The sequence below is a fragment of the Globicephala melas genome, chromosome 6 (genome assembly GCF_963455315.2).
Source record: "Globicephala melas chromosome 6, mGloMel1.2, whole genome shotgun sequence".
Lineage (NCBI taxonomy): Eukaryota > Metazoa > Chordata > Mammalia > Artiodactyla > Delphinidae > Globicephala > Globicephala melas.
Window position 1 is genome coordinate 49,016,376 of NC_083319.1, and position 21,896 is coordinate 49,038,271.

General features: G+C 41.7%; 1 protein-coding gene across 7 annotated transcripts in view; it reads left to right on the top strand.

The window, feature by feature from the left end:
* Positions 1-21,495, top strand: part of TRPM3 (transient receptor potential cation channel subfamily M member 3) — a 523,188-nt gene extending 501,693 nt beyond the window's left edge. For 4 of the 7 annotated variants that reach the window (XM_060300848.2, XM_060300849.1, XM_060300850.1 and 1 more), the window contains 4 exons: positions 595-745; positions 866-1,065; positions 3,023-3,155; positions 13,121-21,495. In XM_060300848.2, the coding sequence (XP_060156831.1) occupies positions 595-745; positions 866-1,065; positions 3,023-3,155; positions 13,121-14,573 (1,937 nt within the window). In that variant the 3' untranslated portion in view covers positions 14,574-21,495. The remainder of the gene's footprint in view (positions 1-594; positions 746-865; positions 1,066-3,022; positions 3,156-13,120) is intronic. The other 3 variants (XM_060300852.1, XM_060300854.1, XM_060300853.1) reach the window with 2 other exon arrangements.
* Positions 21,496-21,896: the final 401 nt, after the last annotated feature.

Here is a 21,896-nt window from a genome sequence, read left to right on the forward strand (position 1 = left end):
AATGCCATCCATCAGGAGCACTGAGCAACAGTCCCCCTAAATACTTCCCAAGGTGCTGCCCTGTTTCATTCCTTCCACACTGAGACAGCAGATCGTTAACTCAAGAGTCCCTGGGTTGTTTCTTGAAGCAATTAACAGCTGCCCTGTGTTAATTCCGAGTCAATAGCCCCTCGAGGCTGCTGCTCTTACAGCTGTAGGCTTCTGGCCTCCACAGCACATTTTGAAAGTAACTTGACGGGGCAGTGAGACTCTGCCCCTTCTGCACTCCCTGGGAAAGCCTTCACCAGGCTTCCTTGGGGGGACACTAAGTGCCCCAGGGACTCAGCAAGCCAGCAGGGGGCTCCACCCACCTCTTTCGTGTCAGATGACAACTTGGGAGACTGGCAGAACCAACTCCCCTCTGCAGAGACAGCCCCTAGAGATATTCATGAAGCTTTCGTTTGTTTGTTTTGGCTTTTCTGGAATTCCTTTTTCTGTTTGTTTTGAGATGGCTGTATTTTTCCTTCATGTAAAAACCCCTCCTTCAACTCAGTCTGTGGTTTCTATCACAGAGCCACACGATTTCTGACATCTTGCCTGTGCTGCTTCCTCCAGCTCCCTGTGGACAGAATGAGACTCGAGAGGATGGTAAAATAATCCAACTGCCTCCCTGCAAGACAGGAGCCTGGATCGTGCCGGCCATCATGGCCTGCTACCTCCTAGTGGCAAACATCCTGCTGGTCAACCTCCTCATCGCTGTCTTTAAGTAAGAGGGTCCTTCTTCAGAGCCCTTGGAATGGAGTAGGGAGACTGAGGCAGGAGCGGGGCATGACGCTCCAGAAAGCAGCGGTTTTCCTCACTTGATTCTCTCTGGTCTCTATTTCAGCAATACATTTTTTGAGGTAAAATCAATATCCAACCAAGTGTGGAAGTTTCAGAGGTATCAGCTCATCATGACTTTCCATGAAAGGCCCGTTCTGCCCCCACCTCTGATCATATTCAGCCACATGACCATGATATTCCAGCACCTGTGTTGCCGATGGAGAAAACACGAGAGTGACCCAGATGAAAGGGACTATGGCCTGAGTAAGCTTTGAGTGACAACCCCCCGCAACTACAGAGCAGAAATCCCCACCACGTCTATACGTGGTCGTGCAGGACCACTGGGCACCTGGGTCCTCCTGCTCCCTGCCCATAGCTCCGAAGACTTGGGAGGGATGGGAGGGTATGCATGATGAGAAATGGTGCTGGAAGGGAGACAGGAGAGGCTTAAAGCGAGCACTCTTAGCCTCACACCTTTCTTAGTGAGATAAAACCAGGCTCCAGCAGGGCTGTTTTAACACCTTCATAGGTTCTAAGCTTCTTACTTTACAGACATCCCACCACAAGATATATCAACCATGTTAATATGCTCCCAATGCTGCAGTATATATAATTTAATCATCCTGACATGAGTTGAGTTGTAGGTGACTAAGTTTGATTTTCCATGGTCATTTTTGGATCTATCATGTTTTTAGGTCTTAAACATTTCCCAAGCCTTAAGGGTTGTGCCTATATGGCTTCATGAGGAAACCAATCCTGCTTTCCATGATTCCAAGGACAAAAAAAAAAAAGACCCTCCACCAACCACCTTCTAGCCCAGTGTTTCTGGAAGGAAATTAGATTGACATTGGGGTGGAATAATTCTTCATTATATAGGATTGTTCCACATATTGCAGGAGATTCAGCACATCAGGCCTCCACACATTGAATACTAATAGCTCCTGCAGATTCCTAAATATCCCCTGGGTACCACCCACAGTTAAGAACCATTGGGAATCCAGCCCCCATACAAGCAACCTACCGTGGTTTCTCAAAGTGTGTCAGATAGACCACCTACACTAAATCTACTGAACCAGAGCCTCTAGGATTGTGGCCCAAGAATTACCTCCAGGTGATCACTAGTGCAACTAAAATTTGAAACCAAAGCCACTTAATAATCAACTGCTTCTCTAAGTCTGAAGCTTTTAACAACTTCTCTGACACAGCAATGCCTGACTTCTTTCGAGACATTAAAATTGGAAAGTTGGAGAGGGGTTAAGAATTCCAAAATTCACTATTTCCATTTGAAACACCCATTTAGGCAAGTAGAAAGCTCAGGGGGAGAAAAGGTTCAGATTTCCACTGGGCTCTTTCTACCACTGAATCAGTTATGAATTTGTTTACCAGCTATAAATAGAAAACCAGACTAACAGTAACACAAATATGTAAGGTTTTACTTTTCTCACACAACAAAAAGTGAAAAGGTAAATAAATAGCCCAGAGCTCAACAATGACTCACTGAAGTCAAAGACCCCAAGTCAGCTATTCCTTGTCACACTGTCTTGTCTCATGGTAGCGAAATAGCTGCTGCACTTCCAGTCATCACATTCATGTTCAGGGCAGAAAGAAGCATGAAGGGGAAAAAAGGTAGAAAGAAGCAGCCACATACGTACAGTTTATCAGGAAAGCAAAATCTCTTCTCAATACACAACCCTTTCCTGCAGCAGGTTTTTTTTGTTCCTTGAGCCAAACTGGGTCTCATGGCTGTTGCTAGCTTGAACGGACACTGGAAATGTGTATTTGGCTTTCCAGTCTCAGTAGTGGGAAGAGGGAAGAGGGAACTTGGGTTGCAAAGGGCTTTTAGTAAGGTGAATGAACAATGTCTGTCTGCCACACTCCTCAGCCCAGAAGTTGAGTTTTTAAGAAACCTCCATTCTCTGCATAGCTTCCCTTTCCTTTATTTAGCTACATTTTTGTCCTTATGATATATATAGTTCTAACCGGTCTCTGCAGTAAACCAGGTGTACTCAGGTGAGCTTCAGAGACCCATAATGAATCTAACACAGAGAAAGAGGACAGTGACACAAGTTGCCTGACCAGATTTGGATTTAGTTTGAGACTCAGTGAAGAATCTGGGCCCCATTCCCTAACCTTGAGTTAGATTAGGAATGTCATTCGACCCACAAGTCAGGTGCCATCGCTTTTACTTCTCTGCCTCATATCTCTCATTTCTTTTCCACAGAGCTCTTCATAACTGATGATGAGCTCAAGAAAGTACATGATTTTGAAGAGCAGTGCATAGAGGAATATTTCAGAGAAAAGGATGACCGATTCAACTCGTCCAATGATGAGAGGATACGAGTGACTTCAGAAAGGTGTGTTCCCATGGGTACATGCCTCCTGGGGTTGTTTTATACCATGGCATGCCTTATCAATTGATTTTGTTTGCAGGGCCACAAAAAAACAGAGACCCCATTGTGCTTATTTTTATTGTCCAAGAAATCATCGAGCTTATGAGAGAACAGAATGTTGTCTGAAATGTCTATAGATCAAAGTCCCAGACTTATAGACCCTAAACTTCTCCAGCAGGCAGTAGCAGCCGCCTTCCTGGACACTAGAGATTGTTGAGTCCAGGACAGAGCAAGAGTTGCTGGCTCAGACCAGAAATTGGAAAGTTCTGACCCAGACATAAACCAAGAGAGACCCAGCCCAACTCAAGGCTTTCCATCAAGTTTGTGTTTCATGTAGATCACTGAGCATCTTCTCCAAAGTTGAGGATGGTCCTAGTGCCTGGCTTATATGGGTGCCCAATACCTTCTGAATAAACAATAGCAAGAGACTTGTGAATTAGATAGAATAATGGTTGAGGGTTGTTTTTTTCCAATTGTTTTGTTTTTTCTTCTTATAGAACAAGATAAAAGCAAAGAAATAAAGGCAGATTTTTTACTTACTTACTATATAATTTTAGATCTCATTGGCCAAATAGCTTTGTAGACCAGTAGGGCTGTAAGAAAAAAATCTCAAAATGAAGAGAAGAGAATCCTTTAAGGTTAATAAATCTAAGTTTATGTAAATGAACTTACATTTTCTGATTTTCCCCATTTTGCTGTAGACTAATACAAACTTCATTCCAGGCTGGCGCTCAAAACCCAGCATTTAGGAACTACTCTTCTAAAGAACACCCCAAGTGTTACAAAGCATTAGTGTAACTTTAAATTTTAAGCACTTTCAATATAAAGGTGGCAGAAGCAAATTATAAATAATGGGAAAAGGATGATATACTGATGACTTCAGATGATATATGACTCAGACTTCTAAGATTTGAGTCAGTTGCCTCTAGTTTTCATGAAATGACATTTTGTCTGCTTACCCATGTCATACATTTTCTCTAGTGGCTCTGTAGAAATTACACAAATGGCATTTTTCTGTCCCTGGCCCTTTATTTCTTGAAAGAATGCAGTCTAGATAAGTGAGTATATACACATATGCTATTGAGTGATTGTATCCATACGTACTCAGCCAATATTAATAAAGTTTAAAGCCATGCACAGATTTTATACACATCTGTCATTGCAAAATAGAGCATTTTATGATGATATGGTGTGAAGCAATTTTCCAGCAAACAGAGGAAGGAGCTGCAAATCTAAAGATCTCTCTCATGCTGAGGCCTTGAAAAAGCTATTTATTAATGGACATATAGCCATGTGGTTCCCAGAAAATTGTGCCCTGTGGACACATTGTCCATTGCTCAGACATATTTCCAAAGCATGTGTTTGAAATGCTTTTTGGATTCAGAAAACCACAGACCTGGGAGGAAAGAAAGGTAGGGGAAGGAGTGTTAAGATGCAAGGAAGTCTTTGTCTTTCTTTCTGGGGAACTAGAATGAGAGTTACAGACACCAGGGCATGTAAACTGTGACCTTGTCACCAATTCCTTTTGGATGGAAACATAAAGGAACTATAGCACCTCCAACTGAGGCTCTCACCCCACACCTACAAACGCTTCCAGGAGACTTCTTCCCCAAGGCCCTATTCTTCTGTGGGTGGTTACAGAGCCCCACCCTTCAGAGCATGACCAAGATGAACAATTCCCAGAAATCAGGACAGCGTGCAGGCGCACCCTCCCTGTGTCCCAGGCGTTAGCTGACCTCCTGGAGTAACACTGGCCTAGAGGACCAGGACGCGTTCTCGGCCAAGCCCAGGTGCCAGAGAAGTGAACTTAAGCCCGGGCCTCATTCTGCTTCTGTTGCTTCTGTCTGTGTTTATTTGAGGTTTTGCTTTTGTTGTTGGTGGTGGTAGTTTTGGTTTGTTTTGCATTTGTAATTGTACCCGAAAATAACATCTTTAAACACTAGGATTATACTCAGCACAATAGAAGCACCACGAGATGCATAAGGGAATCAACCAAGGGAAGAGTGGGTCCATGTTACCAATCTCACACATTCTCTAGGCCATGTCCTTTCTAAGTGGAGTGGCATGTGAAATCACCTGTCCTGTTGTACATTAGCTAGCTAGCTAGATGGATAGCTAGATGGATAGAGAGTGATAAATATGTATAAACACACATTTGAATACATATGTTAAATTTACATAAATTAACTGTGCACATTCTATATAGTATATAAAATGTTTTATAATTTTCTCTTCATATTAGATAACCTCAATACAGAGATTTGAAATCAGAAAAATTAAGAGCTGGTTCTTTGCTCTACTAAAAACTTGGGAAAAGGGTTTTTTCACATAGTGAGCCCCATGCTTCTCCCCCTGCTACTACCTTTAAAATACAATTTATTTATACATGTTCTATTTGCATGAATCTTTTTAGAAATACAAATATACTTCCATAATTGTCTATTTAAATGGATCATTATTAAATCATATTTTTGTCACCAAATGATATGTATAGGGCTCAATACAATATTCAGGAGATCATTAACACCTTGGAGGAACTTGATCCTGAAAAATCCTTGACTTCCCTTTTTTTTTTTTTTTTTTTTGTGGTACGCGGGCCTCTCACTGTTGTGGCCTCTCCTGTTGTGGAGCACAGGCTCCGGACGCGCAGGCTCAGCGGCCATGGCTCACGGGCCCAGCCGCTCTGCGGCATGTGGGATCTTCCAGGACTGGGACACGAACCTGTGTCCCCTGCATCGGCAGGCGGACTCTCAACCACTGTGCCACCAGGGAAGCCCGACTTTCCCATTTTTATATAGCAATGACCATGATGTATCTAAAGCAATACAGTTCCAGAATGTAATGAGCTAATTGATTGTAACCAGTGCCCTCACTTATTTGGGACAATATCTAGCTGGTGATAATTATATTAAAATAACCAAATTTCTAAACTATTAAGCAACATTGGTGACTGGCTTCTTTTCTGAGGATTTTTTGACTATTGGCTGAAGATAACCAATCCTTGGAGTTTGTTCCATCAAATTCTGTGCTCATCATCCTTTAACTAGTTCAGTTCTGTTTCAGTACATGCATACTGGATCTTTACTGTATACCAGACAATAAGGCAGGGCCCTGTCCTCAAAAACACAGTCTCATTGAGTTCCAGTGTACACCCAAGGCAGGAACAACCAGAAACATCTAACTCAGTGTTGTAAAACTTTAGAAGGCCTGAAAAATCATCTGGAAGGCTTGTTACTACATAGGTTGCTGGGCATCCGTCCCCACTCCGGGTTTCTGATTCACTGTGTCTAAGGTGGGGCCTGAGAATTTGCATTTCTAACAAGTTCCCAGGTGATGCTGATGCTGGTTCTGGACCACACTTTGGGGGCCACGAATAGAATACAATGGACAAGATAAAAGTTAAAGTAGGAGAGGACGGTGCAAACTTACTCACTGTGGAACATACAAAATTCTGCACCTTCCATTCAGAATAAGTTCGGGAGGTCAGTGAATACAGATTACTTGTACCCAAAGCAGTGTTTCTCCCCCACACCTGACCAACAGCACTTTGACAAGCAGGTACTGAGCAGGGCCTGGGTTGGGGTGGGGATATAAGGACTTTGCTTTGAAAGAATGCATAGTCGTTACACTCAGCCTCTATTTGAGCACCTCCTAGAAAGAGGAGAAACTGCCTTAGATACCAGCCTTATGAATAAATACAGAAAAAAATTAAATTCATTTCTCTCTGAGAAAGTATTTTACATAGGTGAAGATCACTATCATCTCCCCACTTTGCTTTGTCTTTTCTAAACTAAATATCCCAAGATCTTTTAACCACTTACCGTGCATACAGCAGGTCTCCCACTACCCTGCTCACTTTCTCAGTATGCACTTTAAATTGTCAACGTCACCCTTTAAATGTGGTCTCTAAATGGAACTTAATTCTGTGTTTTAGTTAGAGCCTAGATTCAATTCCTTTATTCATTCATTTACTGTTTTTGTCATCTACTATATGCTAGGCTAATAATCATAGAGTGCAATAGAACAAGCAGTTCTTTTCATGTTACAAGAGAAAGAACACAGTATAATGGAAAGATTTTAATACTAATTCTGCAGTAACTAGCTGTGTGACCTTGAACAAGTTACTTAACTCCTCTGAACCTATGTCCCCATCTGTAAAATGAAGTATTAATACCTAACTGTAGAATCTTAAAAGTTATTGAGATAACATATATGAGATATTATACTTTCAGTAACTGGTAGTTGTTGTTTGATCCATACATTTTATTTGCTGTGAGATTGCATTACAATCATAGCAGCCAAGTCACGTCTTTGGTTCAGAGTGAGACTACAGTTAATTAAAACCAGGGCTTTTTCACGTGAGCTAATTCAAATATCCTCAAACCTCTTCTTGTGAAATGTTTGTTTTTAACCTAAAATCAAGACTTAACATTCATCGCTGTGAAATTTTTCTTTAAGTTGTTCCCCCTTTGGCTCATTATTCTCGCATTTTAAGGACAATTTTGGATCCTGATTTTATCATCAGTCTATTAATTTTTCATCCTATTCTTTTTATATCATTGTTTGCTTGATAAGCATACCTACTATGCCTTCAACATAATCCACCAAAATGTCACCAGCACAGATCAGGTGAACCAAGACAGAACTAAGATATTGCATGACTCCAAAAACTACCTCTCTTCATGACATCGGCCCATCGGTTAATCAGCCAGCCAGGTGTCCATATTTCTCTAGTCACTCCAGTGTGTCAACCTCCCTGCCAAAATCACAATGTACTTCGTCAAAAGTATTATACATCTGTGTCTCTCTATTAGTCTAGACTATCAAAAGAGAGACAAGATTAACATTGAGCCCATGTAGTTGTGTGTTAACTAATCCTGTCTCTTTAAAGTACTCAAAAGATACCATCTGCTTAATTACCTACGACTAAGCCATTCAGTAATGCTGCCTACAATTGATGTCAAACTCCCATAATTCCTAGAATCCAGGAATGTTGAATGTCAGGAAAAAACATTTCCTATCTGCAGTCTCCTGGAATTTCTTTTCTTTTTTTTTTATTAATTTGTTTATTTTGGCTATGTTGGGTCTTCGTTGCTGCCCGCGGGCTTTCTCTAGTTGCTGTGAGCAGGGGTCTACTCTTCGTTGCAGTTTGCAGGTTTCTCATTGCAGTGGCTTCTCTTGTTATGGAGCATGGGCTCTAGGCGCACAGGCTTCAGTAGTTGTAGCACACGGTCTCAGTAGTTGTGGCTTGCGGGCTCTAGAGTGCAGGCTCAGTAGTTGTGGCCCACGGGCTTAGTTGCTCCACGGCATGTGGGATCTTCCCAGACCAGGGCTCGAACCCATGTCCCCTGAATTGGCAGGTGGATTCTTAACCACTGCACCACCAGGGAAGTCCCTGGCATTTCTTTTTACTTCCCTTTGGTTTTTAAGGGTCACGTACATTTTCTGTTGATCAGAAATGGAAGTTCTTTTCTGGTTCCTTTAACTCATTTAAAGCAGAATTTGCAAACTGGTTGCTCATGGGCAGCATCTGCCCACAGAGGGCTGTTGTGTTGAGCTTGCAATGATTGTTAAAATTCACTCCAAATGCCTTTGGACTGCGTGTGCTCTCTGCTGACACAGACTCCTTGACTCTGTTCTCTTACGCCTTGCCTGCTTCACCTACTCACTTGATCTACCCTTCTATAGGCATTTGATTCTCAGACCCCTAACTTAGAGCTTCCAGTTTATCCTCACCATCACCCACCCGCAGGGCCGCACCTGTCAGAAGTTTCAGTTTGAATTTTCTCCTTGACAGTAACAATTGGAGCAACTGGGCTATACATTATTCCTTGCTGTCATCTTTTAATCTAACATTATCTTTCCCAAACCAATGGGCTCTATGCCCTTTTTTCACTTCACCTGGATCTAAAACATATTAGACAATGACTATTAATAGCATATACAACTTATAATTTTTCATAACAAAGAGAGAGGAGTAACTTAGGATATATGAAATTTATAAATAATCCAAAAAATAATGTAAGCCAAAAAAAATGAACTTCACCCACTTGCCACCATGACCTTTTCTAAAACTGATCTTTGATATCTCCATTGATAGAACCAAGTTTAAACTTTTCTCCCTTTTTTTGGTTCCAGAGTTAGTGAGAAGGATAACTGGCCCAAAGGGAAGGGTAGGTGACCCTAAAGGACTTAAATAATTCACAAATTAGGTATCAGTCTGCGGATAAGCAAGAGTTCGCTTTAGCTGCTCTGCATCGTTGCCTTTGATCTGAAAACCTGTGTCAGTATACCCTCCCCCCCGCCCCCCCTGCAAGAGTCCCCACAATTGGGCTCATGCGTTCTGGGATTGTTTTTGCTCTTCATCCTACACCCATTCTACTGCTGGCACTCCAGGGAATATTTGAAATTTAGAGCAGGCATGGTCTGCCAGTTCTCTTTTTCCTTTTACCATATTTCCTTTAACTACATTTTGAGGTTATCAGAAAAGAAGATGAATTTCTGGAAGGTAATACAATAATCCTTAAGAAATTACATATTGAAGTTGAAATTTTCTGTGCCACCAGAATCTTCTTTTGAATGCCCTTTTCCTTATCACATTGGCTGTTAGAGGCTGGTTGTTTTACTACCTGGTTTTTGTTTGTTTGTTTCACCAGCCTATTGTGTCCTCTCTAATGGGCTTCTGGCTGTCACTTTCTTGGCCTCCCGGGAAGAGGAGCCACCTCACATCTTTCCAGGGTTCTGCTGGGTCCCTATTGTGATTGCCTTGTGAGTTATTCTGAAATAAGCCATGCAAGGTCTGGAGATTTGAAAGAAAGAAAGGAAAATAAAGTGTTCCTTCATACAACATCTTCCTTTCCACAGTTCCTTTTTCTTTTCTTACTTAGTCACTTCCCATATCTATCTCCTTAAGAATTCTTATTGATCCTTAAGTTCTTATAATTCTTATCTCCATTTTATCTCCTGATTTATTTGACCAGAGTCAGCTCCTAGAAACTGCAATCATGACTCGAAACTCTTGGTTTGTTCCTCAGACCTATTTTTATCTGTGATGCGTGCCCATTTGCAAATAACTTTTCAAGAATTCTTTTTTAAAGATTAAGAGAAGTACTCTATTTATGGAACAAGCATATGTAAACTTGACTCTGGGAACGTTTATTCTTTTATAACTCCTACATTAAACCCCTATCAGTTATATCCGTGCTCTAATTGATGATATAATTAGGTGGTTAAACACATCTAGAATTCTGAAAGGAAATGGATCAAACAGTCCTTTTTTTTTTTTTCTTTTTTTAAATTCAAATCTTACATTCCAAAGCACCTCAGAGCCCACAGGAGAATTAAGATTTGGTGAAGAATAGCTCCTTGGCCCTGTTCTAGCAGGCTTTCCTCCCCTACTTCCATCCCCTGGAGCCATGCTTCTTTATCTTTGCTCTTGAGGCTCCACTGGGCACCTCCTTGCTTTCCTGGACGACCCTCTTCCTCCTTGTACCTCCCCTCTCTTCCTCCCATCCTCTTGGGCTCCTTAGTTTCTGGGTTCCGTTTATTCCCCACAACCAAGGCCTTAGTCTTCAATTGCCTCTTGGTGCCTTAGCTTGGCCTCTCACCTGCTAGTTTTCTCTGCAGTATTGGATCTTGGGGCTAAAGCGAGGTGGGATGCACGGAGGGGAGGGTCCCCCCAGTGCAGGGAGATAGCTCACCATGCTCAAACTAATAATGGCATGCATTTATGCTCAGAGAGCATCTTTATCTCTTTCCATACTGACCTTGTATACACCAGGCTCCAGGAAAGGGCAGGAGAGGGAGGAAGAAAACTATACTGCCTTTTGTTACTCTGCCAACACTAAAAAGCTAGGTGGACCCAGTACCTAGGGTATGCCAAACAAAACTCCTCATTCTATAGAAATGTACCATCTGTCCTTCTCCTGACTTTAATGAAGAAGTATTTTTGTCCACTTACGCAAAGCTTATTGAATTACAAAAAAAAAATGAAATTGTAATACTTGAAAACTCCATAGGCTAGATGGTGAAGAAGTGAATTGTAAGTCTGTAAGACACACAAACTTATTATTGTAAGTAATTTGTTTCTCAGGCTATGTTTATACCACAAAACAAAGTGAAACAGAGGAAAGTTGAATTTTCCTTCTGAATCATCTGTGTTAGCTGGATGAATAGCATTGTGTTTGCCAGACACAGAATTGCTCCATTTATAAGTCTGCTGGAAATACACCTGGACATGATGGCAGAGTGTGCCTGGACCCCGGGAGGCTCTGGATTGGCTGTGGAGCAGCAGGAAGGAGCAAAAGAAAAAAATGTTCCCAAAGCAGGGCTCTCGAGAGCAGTCCAGAACCTTGGACCAGTGAAGGGAAGCTGAGAGGTAAAAGAGCAGAGTAGGTAGAGTGAGTTGGGAGGTTGTTGCTAAGAGAGGCAGAAATGGGCCCCAAGGCTGCAGCAGCAGAGGAGGAGGCTTTTAAAAGGCCTCAGGTTCCTCAGCGAGGGGGACCACATGCCTCACATTTCATTCTGGCACTGAAATGTACAGTCTTCTCTGATAGAGGCACTGCTACTGTCAACCCACCATCGCCATCACTACCACCACTACACCAGCTGGAGGGACCCAGCTCTGATGCCCACCGCTCTTCGTAAAGCATGCAGCCATGTTCCTTTTAAGGGTCAGCAGTCAGTGATTAGCTGTGCATATTGGAAGTATTGGAAAAGTATCTTTATGCTCCCCAAAAAAGTTGTGAATGGATCTTATTTAGATTCTCTAAAAGATTTGCCTTTGGGCACTAAAAGTGAAAGTTTGAGCTCAAACCAAAACTTGGCTTTGGTTTGTCCCTTCCAAGTTAATCTGAGCAGGTGAAAATATGGTACAATTTTATTTTAAATGTGTGGTCTCTGTCTTTATAAATAAATGGCTAGGCAACCTATTGGACAGTTGAAATCAAGTTCATCACGGTGATTGACTCAGTGAACCTTTATTGACACCTGGCATGTATTGGGCTGGCAACACAGAAATGGGAACAGGAATATGAGACAGGTCACACACCTAAGAATTTCCAGTGGGGAGGGTCAAGACCTGGAGAAATAACTGTAATATAAAGCATCTGTGATCAGCTACCCAGAGAGACAGAGACAGAGGAGTAGGACTATTTATTTATTGATAGCCACTCCAGAGTAATTTACCGTAAATTACTCTATGTAATCTTGGCTGAATTTCTTGATATTTGATTTTCCTTTATTAATGAAAGGATTCGGTTAAATTAGATCAGCTCCAGGTGACCCAGTGACAGTACTATATCAGTTCCTTTGGAGGCACTACATTCTAAAAGGATTGTTTTGAGTAACAACAACAACAAAAGATTATTATATAAACGCAAAATAAACATAATCCCAGTCCATAGAATACAAATTTAAATGTACACTGCAGTAAGAATAGCTACATTCTGCAATTCTACTACAAAAGTCTGGGTAAAGTGATCCAAATGTAACATTCTCATTTTGTTGGTGACTGATAAGCCAACACCCTAATACTTATTTAGGTCACTGAACCCTGCCCCAAGCCACAGCGAAGCCAGGAGGGTGGGAAAAGGTGGGGCTTCGGCCCACTTTACTTGAAGAAGAACTACTCAACTTTGGTGTTTATTTATCAGGATTGAGCATTAATTTTCACTGAGGGAAAAGGGGTTTAGTAGCTAAAAACAGCTGGATTCAATAATCTCTAAAGCCTCTTCCAGCTCTAGAAGGTGGAGATTCTGTGATTCTCAGTGACAGGGTCACTGCCATCCTCTCGTCCCCACCCCCTTAGTTTCCCTCCAGTGGGACAGCGAGGTCACCGAGTCTGGGTGCAACTCTGATCCCCTCTGTGCTCTCCAGCCTCCTGCAGAGAAACCAGCCCCAACTGACTCTGGCTCTCTTTTCCGTCCCAGGGTGGAGAACATGTCCATGCGGCTGGAGGAAGTCAACGAGAGGGAACACTGCATGAGGGCCTCGCTCCAGACCGTGGACATCCGGCTGGCGCAGCTCGAGGACCTCATCGGGCGCATGGCTACAGCCCTGGAGCGCCTGACGGGTCTGGAGCGGGCCGAGTCCAACAAAATCCGCTCGCGGACCTCCTCAGACTGCACAGACGCAGCCTACATTGTCCGCCAGAGCAGCTTCAACAGCCAGGAGGGGAACACCTTCAAGCTCCAAGAGAGTATAGATCCTGCAGGTGAGGAGACCTTGTCCCCAACTTCTCCAACCCTAATGCCCCGTGTGCGAAGCCATTCTTTCTATTCAGTCAGTATGAAAGACAAAGGTGGGATAGAAAAGTTGGAGAGTCTTTTTAAAGAAAGGTCCCTGAGCCTACACCGGGCCACTAGTTCCCACTCTGTAGCAAAAGAATCCAAAGTTCCTGCAGCCCCTGCAAACACCTTGGCCATTGTTCCTGATTCCAGGAGACCGTCTTCATGTATAGACATCTATGTCTCTGCCATGGATGAGCTCCACTGTGATATAGACCCTCTGGACAATTCCATGAACATCCTTGGGCTGGGAGAGCCAAGCTTTTCGGCTCCAGTATCTTCCACAGCTCCTTCAAGTAGTGCCTATGCAACTCTTGCACCCACAGACGGACCTCCAAGCCGGAACACTGATTTCGAGGACATCACCTCCATGGACACTAAATCTTTTTCTTCAGACTATACCCACCACCCGGAATGCCAAAACCTGTGGGACACTGACCCTCCAATGTACCACACCATCGAGCGTTCCAAAAGTAGCCGCTACCTAGCCACCACCCCCTTCTTTCTAGAAGAGGCCCCCATCGTGAAATCTCACAGCTTTATGTTTTCTCCTTTGAGGAGCTATTATGCCAACATTGGGGTGCCTGTGAAAACAGCAGAATACACAAGTATTACAGACTGTATTGACACAAGGTGTGTCAATGCCCCTCAAGTGATTGCTGACAGAGCCACCTTCCCAGGAGATCTCGGAGGAAAAGTGGAGGACTCATCATGCTGCCATCCCGAACGAGAAGCAGAACTGAGTCACCCCAGCTCTGACAGTGAGGAGAATGAGGCCAAGGGCCGGAGAGCCGCCATTGCAATACGCCCCCAGGAGGGTGATAATTCAGACAGAACCCTGTCCAACAACATCACAGTTCCCAAGCTAGAGCGTGCCAGCAGCTACTCAGCAGAGGAGCCAAGTGTGCCATATGCACACACCAGGAAGAGCTTCTCCATCAGTGACAAGCTCGACAGGCAGCGGAACGCAGCAAGCCTGAGAAATCCCTTCCAGAGGAGTAAGTCCTCCAAGCCAGAGGGCCGAGGGGACAGTCTGTCCATGAGGAGACTCTCCAGAACCTCCGCTTTCCACAGCTTTGAAAGCAAACACAACTAAACCTCCCAGTAAGCTTTGCAGGAGGCTCAAGAATCCAGCCCTAAAAGTCTCCCCCAAATTCACCTGTTCCCGTTTCTTGAAACTTATCTGCTTTATTCTTAGCTGAGCAAAACAAATATTGCTTTGGGAGGTGTTAATTCAAAGGTGACTTCTGGGCAGAGATCAAGAAAGCATTTGTTCTGGCCCAGTGCCAAACATGGGATTTAAGTCATGTTCACACTTGATGGGCAGGGAGGGGAAAGAGGGAGAAGAAGGGTTGAGATGAATGTGTATCACTAGTCACTTCAGAAAGCCATGAGTTCTGGGAATGAATGGGGCTTCAAGCACTGTCCGTGCCAGGAGTCATCTTTCCATTTCTGACCGTTATCGAGAGTTTTAGGATGCAGGGCTAAATTGCAAAAATAAAATAGAACAGCCAGCATACAAATGAGATATTCTAAACTTTCAATTCTGTTTTCTTTTCACATTGGCTCCATCACTGGTGACTGATGAAGAGCATCCTTTTTATTCAGTATAAGCCGGCAGCAAGCAGTTCTACCTAACGTCCCACATCCTTCTCATGCCAACACTTCTGTAATTGATCATTATAAAGAAAAAACAAGGTAACAGTCATAGTTCACCTGTCTCTTATATATTCGTTTCTGGTGCCACAACTTTTATCTTTTTTGAAGAAAATAAAGGGAAAAGAAATGCCTTTTTGTATTGCAATCAAAATGAAAGAAGAATTGATGTTAAAAACAGATGTCAAGTGGTTTATTATAAACAGTGGGCATTCAAGTATAGTCAAGCAAGCTCAGGATGAATGTAATTAAATAATTTTATATTTTTTAATTTATTTTGTATCTCACCTGTCATCAGTGAAGCCACTCACTGAATATGTAATAGTGAACTTAAAAAAATAGTAGGCAGAACTCACCTAAAACTGCCATATGGGATACTGTTATCTTCTCACCATCCATGTCATGTGTGATGCTGCTGTGTGACCTTCATCATTTGTATGAGTCTACCATGTCTTCTGAACGTCTCCAGGATGTAACTGCCAATTTTCCGCACCACTCATCACGCGAGCATTTTGTATATGAATATCTGGTTACATGTAGATATTTTCATACCTAGAGTTTTGCCATTTAATCTGAGCTCAGCGTAAATTTAATTGGAGTTTTTCAAGGGCTGGTATCTTTTTTATGGGATGTTCCAAGCACTTTTTAAGGAAGTTTCAAAACCATAAATAACCTTAGAATTGACTGGGAGTTTGGTATCAACCCAAGCCATCAGTTGCACGCATACCATGAATATTTTTCTTATACACAGAGTTATAAAAAAGATACAGTAGACTAAAATAGAAAACAAATAAACATGTAAAGAGTTCTGTAGTATATGCTGCTTATATACATATATATGCATTTACCCAGGGAGACATGTTAATATATAGTATATAAACAGACATATAGAGCTTTCTTAAAAGGCTTGGACTTTTCTATCACCTTGAGATATAACCAGGATTTTTTAATATCCAAGGAGTTCCATTGAAAGAGTTCATTATGTTAAATTTTGACAGATGTTGAAATTATGAATTTTTTAAATCCCTATGACCTCAGCTTTTCCTTGTACCAAACTAGAACATGACTCACTACCTTCCCTCTGCCCCTTTTTGTGCGGAAGCACTTGCTGTCATGACGTCTCATTTAGTCTGGTTTCTCCTACACAAAGCGATTATGCCAAGTACAATCAGAATAGACAAGCCAGTCTAAGCCAGATAGTATTACGGACTCGAGAATATAGGCATACGTTTCTAGATCCGAATCTGGATTTAAAGTGGGATAAAGAAATCTTCGGATTCCTATTTGGATCACTGATTTCAAAGCGAACAAAGATCTTTAAGGAAAAGGACTTAATGTCTCTGACCCCAAATACTACCTGGCTCTTTTGTTTCTCTGTAGTTATGAACTCCAAATTGTCTCATTATGTGAAATCAAGTAAGTACATGGACAAAATCTCTAGCCTTTAAATATTTAAACAAAACCCAAAACCTTCTGAACAAGCTTTTCAGTTGTAGAGATAATGATGTGGCCACATATAAAGAATTAAAGAATTCCTTCTTCACTCCTTGGATTTAAGTGAATAAGAAATAAGTCACCAGAGTCCCTCATATATAATTGCTCTAGAAACACTTAAATTTTTATTGAACTCCATATTGGCTATTTCCCCCTCAGCGAACACACATTTGAGAATAGATCAGTTGCCCTTAAACTTCCTTGAGTCACGAATCTCTATGAGGATCTAATGAAACCTCTGGGCCCGCTTCCCAGAAAAAAATGTACATACATGCAAAGTTGCAATATACCTTAAAGGGTTCATGCACCCCTGGTTCCATATTGATTGATAATGAGGAGGAGGAACCATGTTTGTTCATAATCAACGCAGTTGTAATAGGCACTTGACATTTCAAGACCATTCCTCGGTGACTCTCGGGAAGGCCAAGTCTCAGCACCAGAGTTTGAACCAAGATTTTGTTATTTTTGTTCCTTAGATTAGCTTTTGCTAGTTTGATGTACTTACATCCTAACACTTTGATGGTTTTACGTATGGAGCACATTTACAAAGCCAGAAGCCTCTCTAAATCTGTAGAGGAATCTAAGAAGGAGGTGAAATCGTTATTCTTTGACCACAGAGCAGGATATCACAGCACCTCCAGGGCCTCATTCTGGACCAGACTGAAAGTAGGGGAAAGAAATTATGAGCATGAGTGTTTCCATTCATCGTGATTTCTGGAGAGAACCGAGCAGAACCTGGGAAACAAAGTATTTAACAGCCCTGACCTTGTGACTACCTGGTCCTTTTGTTGTGCATGAAAATGAAGTTCTTACATCTTTTGTGAAGTGTGTGAAATATATAAGCCAAATTTAAGTGACTTTAAACACAACCTGTGTAACTTTCATGAGCCATTTCTTTCCTGTGCACTTACATGTGTATTATGTTTCCATCCATTTCTTTCCATTTCTGGGTGTTCTGCACACCGATGTGGCATTGATTCTGTGGCCTTGTACAGTCAGCTTGTGTCCAGCTCATTTATTTCACCATGTCCCTGATCGAGGGGACGTTAATTACCTGTCTCTGTGAATTAAGCAGCCCATGAGCAGCAAGTTATTGAGGAATGTAAATAAAGTCATAGAGCGCTCAAGGAAGTAAATAGCTTTGGTTTAATCATGTGCTTCTAAGGTGCCAATTTTTGTATACTACTATATGTCATGATTTGTTCTAAATTACTCAGTCCTTTTGAAAAAGAAAAGAAGTAAGGATGTTTAATGAAAATGACCGTGGAAATTCCTGATTAACCAACGTACTTTATACTTATACTTAGAAACCTCCTGCTTAATGGATTTCAGTGAAGCTGGAAAGCTTGAGTGTAATTGCCGTGACTAGTTTGAGTATTTCTCCAGCCAGAAGGTGTATTAGGGGTCAGAATGCAGCACTTTACAGAACTGGATTTTTTTTTAAGTCTAAGCTTCCAGGTCTAGGATATTATATAGCACTTTGAAAGTTCCCCCTTTAAAAAATATATATCAGAATAATCGAATGAGAAAAATGTACTTGCAAGAACACAAAATGTGTTTCTTCTGAATGTTTCAAATGTATTCTAAAAGATGGTTTCTATAGATAATATTATGGTAGATAACTGGATAGCACATGTATTCTAGTTTCTGAGGCTGTACAGTCTAATCTTTCTGAATGTTTAGGCTGTTTAACTTCTGTAATGATAATAAATATTATCCAGTCATCGATCATGCTATATCTATAGGCTATACCATTCAGTGTGTGTGGGGCAATGCTGTATTATAAAACACATGTAAACATATATGTAACCCGTGTTTAACTCAGCATAGTTGTAGCATGTGGTTGTATTAATGAACGTTACAGGACAGCTTTATAATCATTTACAAATCTGTAACATTCAATAAAGAAGCACATGTTGCAAGGATTAATGATGTTCCCAATTCCATGTTATTTAGCATCCTCATGAAATGGGCACTTTTGTTCCTGATCTGCTTTATGTTTTCCACATTCCCGTAGACCACTGTAAAATATTTGTATAAGCTGATGTGCATCTTCTAACCAGCCCTGTGAGCTGTGGTAGGCAAGTTGTGATTCTGTGAAAGACAAACTGGCATGTTATACAAAAGACTATATGACAAATGAACTGAAAATAGTATTTTAAGCTCCAGTTGAATTAGGTGTTTGTTTACATCTGCTAACCCAACGTGGAAGCAGTGTACAGTATTTTATAAATATGTTCATGTAGTAACCCTGATATGTTTGTTTCTAGATAAAGTGATGCTAGTGTGTAGGTGGTTATATCCTTGTTCTAGATATTGCATTATAGCTCACTATTCTTTAATAATAGTAATGTGACTTAAATGAAATAATCCCGCTCCAAATCCAGTCTTAATTTTGTGGCAACAAAATGCATGCACTGCTTTATGCATTTCTTTTGACTTTTTAAAGGCACTTAACATTTTACTGTTGCCTGCTTAGGAACAGCAGTTCCTGCTGAGTTCCTAAACCACTTAGGAACTCACTCAAAATGTCGGGCTTCTTACACTGTTTGGGGATTATGTCCAGTTTTTTTAATTAAAAACAAAAAAGCAACCAAGGATTTTTTATTATTTTTTTAAGCTCTGAACAAATAATATGGACTAAAGTATTAACCACAGGGCCTATAGCTATGCGAGACCTGGATATAGCTAGCCAATACCACTTGGGTTTACCAAGGTCTAGGTGTTGGTGCATCTGTGATATATGAAAGGCATGTTTCTGATTCTTTAGGGCCATTAGGTGCAAATTACTAAAACAGAGATGAGAGGGAGAAGTCCATTCACGACAGTGTAGAAATCCACATATCAGTATGAATGAATCCAGTGGACAACATATGACCACGCTCCTACCTTGGGGCTTTTTTCACCTTCTATGTGAGCCTGGCCCAGGGGAGGGTGAGAGATGTGTGACTGGGTGTGTGATTGAGCACTGGGTGACTCTGAAGAGTTTGCCTTGTAAGGAAATCACCATTTCATTGTTAGAAGCCATTCAACATCTGGACAAGAGAGGGACCAATTTGCACAATTTACACATCTTATAAATGATGGCTTCTCAACGAGTAGAGAGAACTTTTCTCTCAGCCTGCACTGGCCTAAGCTTTCGCTTCTTTTTACCTGTCAAACAGTCTCTTTCTCAGATTAGAGTCAACCAAAGGAGGGGTTGGTTCTGATTTAAGGAAAACAAGATTTTTTTTCCTTTTCTTTTGTAATTCGTTTGAGAATGTAGTTGTGTTACCTTTTCTCTGATGAATTCCTTGCACTGATCGCTGATAATGAAATCAACACATGACCGTTTCTACATGTCATCTAAGAGAGGAATTCGGTGGCCAAGTAATCCCGACGGCGGTAAGAGTGAGGTGAATTTTCCCTCCCCTAACTTACCTAGTCTGCTGGCCCCATTAAACCTTCAGGCCATTGCCTATTTACACAGTGTTGTGTGCTGGGAAGTGAAAAGGACATGTGTGGCCAGAAGGCCATAGGCTTTCTGATGAGCATCAATGCCAACCTTGACCCAGGCCTTCCTCTGGAGCAGGCAGGCTGCTGAGAGCTGTGGGACACAGAGGGGTGTTCAGCCTTGTGCCTGGATGCATAGCCTTCTTCACCCCCTTAACTTTCTTCCTTTCTCTTGGCCCAGCACAAGGTGTTTTTTGCCAGACCAGTTGACTCTTGCTTCTATTACCTCAATACCCTCTGGACACCGGCACAGTAAACTGAAACAGTGGTTACAAACATTCAGACTTTGTCCAGCCCTCACCGTCCCACTGACTTTTCATCCACCGCGCAACTCTACCCCACATGCTCCTAACTTGGCTGGTGTTTGCATCAGCCTCATCAGTTCTTTGCCTGTCTGAATCCCAACCCTCACATCTTCACCCCAGCTTCTCACATGTCATCAGCACCGGCCATCTGCATCTAGATTGTGGGGTTGCAAACTCAAATATGTGGAGGGACTGGATCCAGAACACAAATGTGTCAACTGGGCTGGCAAAAGACAACAGGAAGGAGTTGGGTTTGTAGGGCACGAGAGAACATGTGTCCTGCTGCAAAGACATTCACTTTCAGATGTGCAAACACTGTGGTAGCCAAACAAACGTGTCTGCCAGCAGCTTTCAGTCCCAGAGGCAATAGTTTGGGACCTCTGAATCAGAGCCAACCAGGATCATATTCTTGATTCCAACTTAGTGAGTATATACACAAAATACACTGAGAATGGAGGCGGGAGGGAAAGAAACTCACCCTACTCAGGGTTCTTTCTGTTCTCCCAAATGATATGTGCATGTATATTTGCTAGCTGCATCATTCTGTACCTAAACTCAGGATCTTTGTGAGGGAGATTCAGAAGAAGAGTACCGTAGCATTGTATCGAGGCTTGTCCGCTTCCTGTCACTACAGTGTCTGACCTGAGTTTTTATTGCTGCTCCTGCTGTGCAGAACAGTCCATGTAGTGTACTGTACTCACAGCCGTTTCATAACACAGAAGTTAGACTCTCATTTGTAAACGTTCTAACCATAGTTTATAATGGGGAAAATTATTCAAATATCATTTTTAAATGAACTCCTATAAACAATTTTGCAGTTGGGTTTCTTAAAGACATATACATCTTTTCGTTCTTTGTGTATAGATAGACAGTGGTTTGCATATCTATCGACATTATAAATATATATAAATCCTTAGAGGAATTGTTCTTTTTTAAAGGTCTCTTATTGGATTCACAGTGCACTTTGAGCTTGTTCATTTAGATATATAATTCAAAGCAAAGGTTGGCAGATACTATGGGAGAAACTTTCTGAAATTTCTGTAACAAATGTTTTGCAATAAAAAAAAAAACTCAGTAGTTCAAAACATGACTTGGACTTCCTTGTGCATTTATTTGCCACCATGTGATCTCTACCATTCTCATGCCAAGAATTGTTGGGGTACAGAGAGACAATTGCCTTGGGCTCCATAAATTACTTGTAGAGCAGAGGCTGCAACTGGTGGTCTGTGGGTCATATCTAGCCAGCAGAGAAGGGGTGTTGTTGTCCAGCACAAATATTTTCACTTCAAATAATAGTGGGAAAAGAAATTGCAGAACACATATATGTACAGTCTTTTATTTTAAAAAATATTTGCTGAGCACCTACTCTGTGCCCAGTAGTGTGCCAAGGTGAATAAAGCAGGCAAAGGCCCTGCCCCTGTGGAGTTTTAAATCTAACTGTAATAAAGTGTAATCATATATTGTTTTGTAAT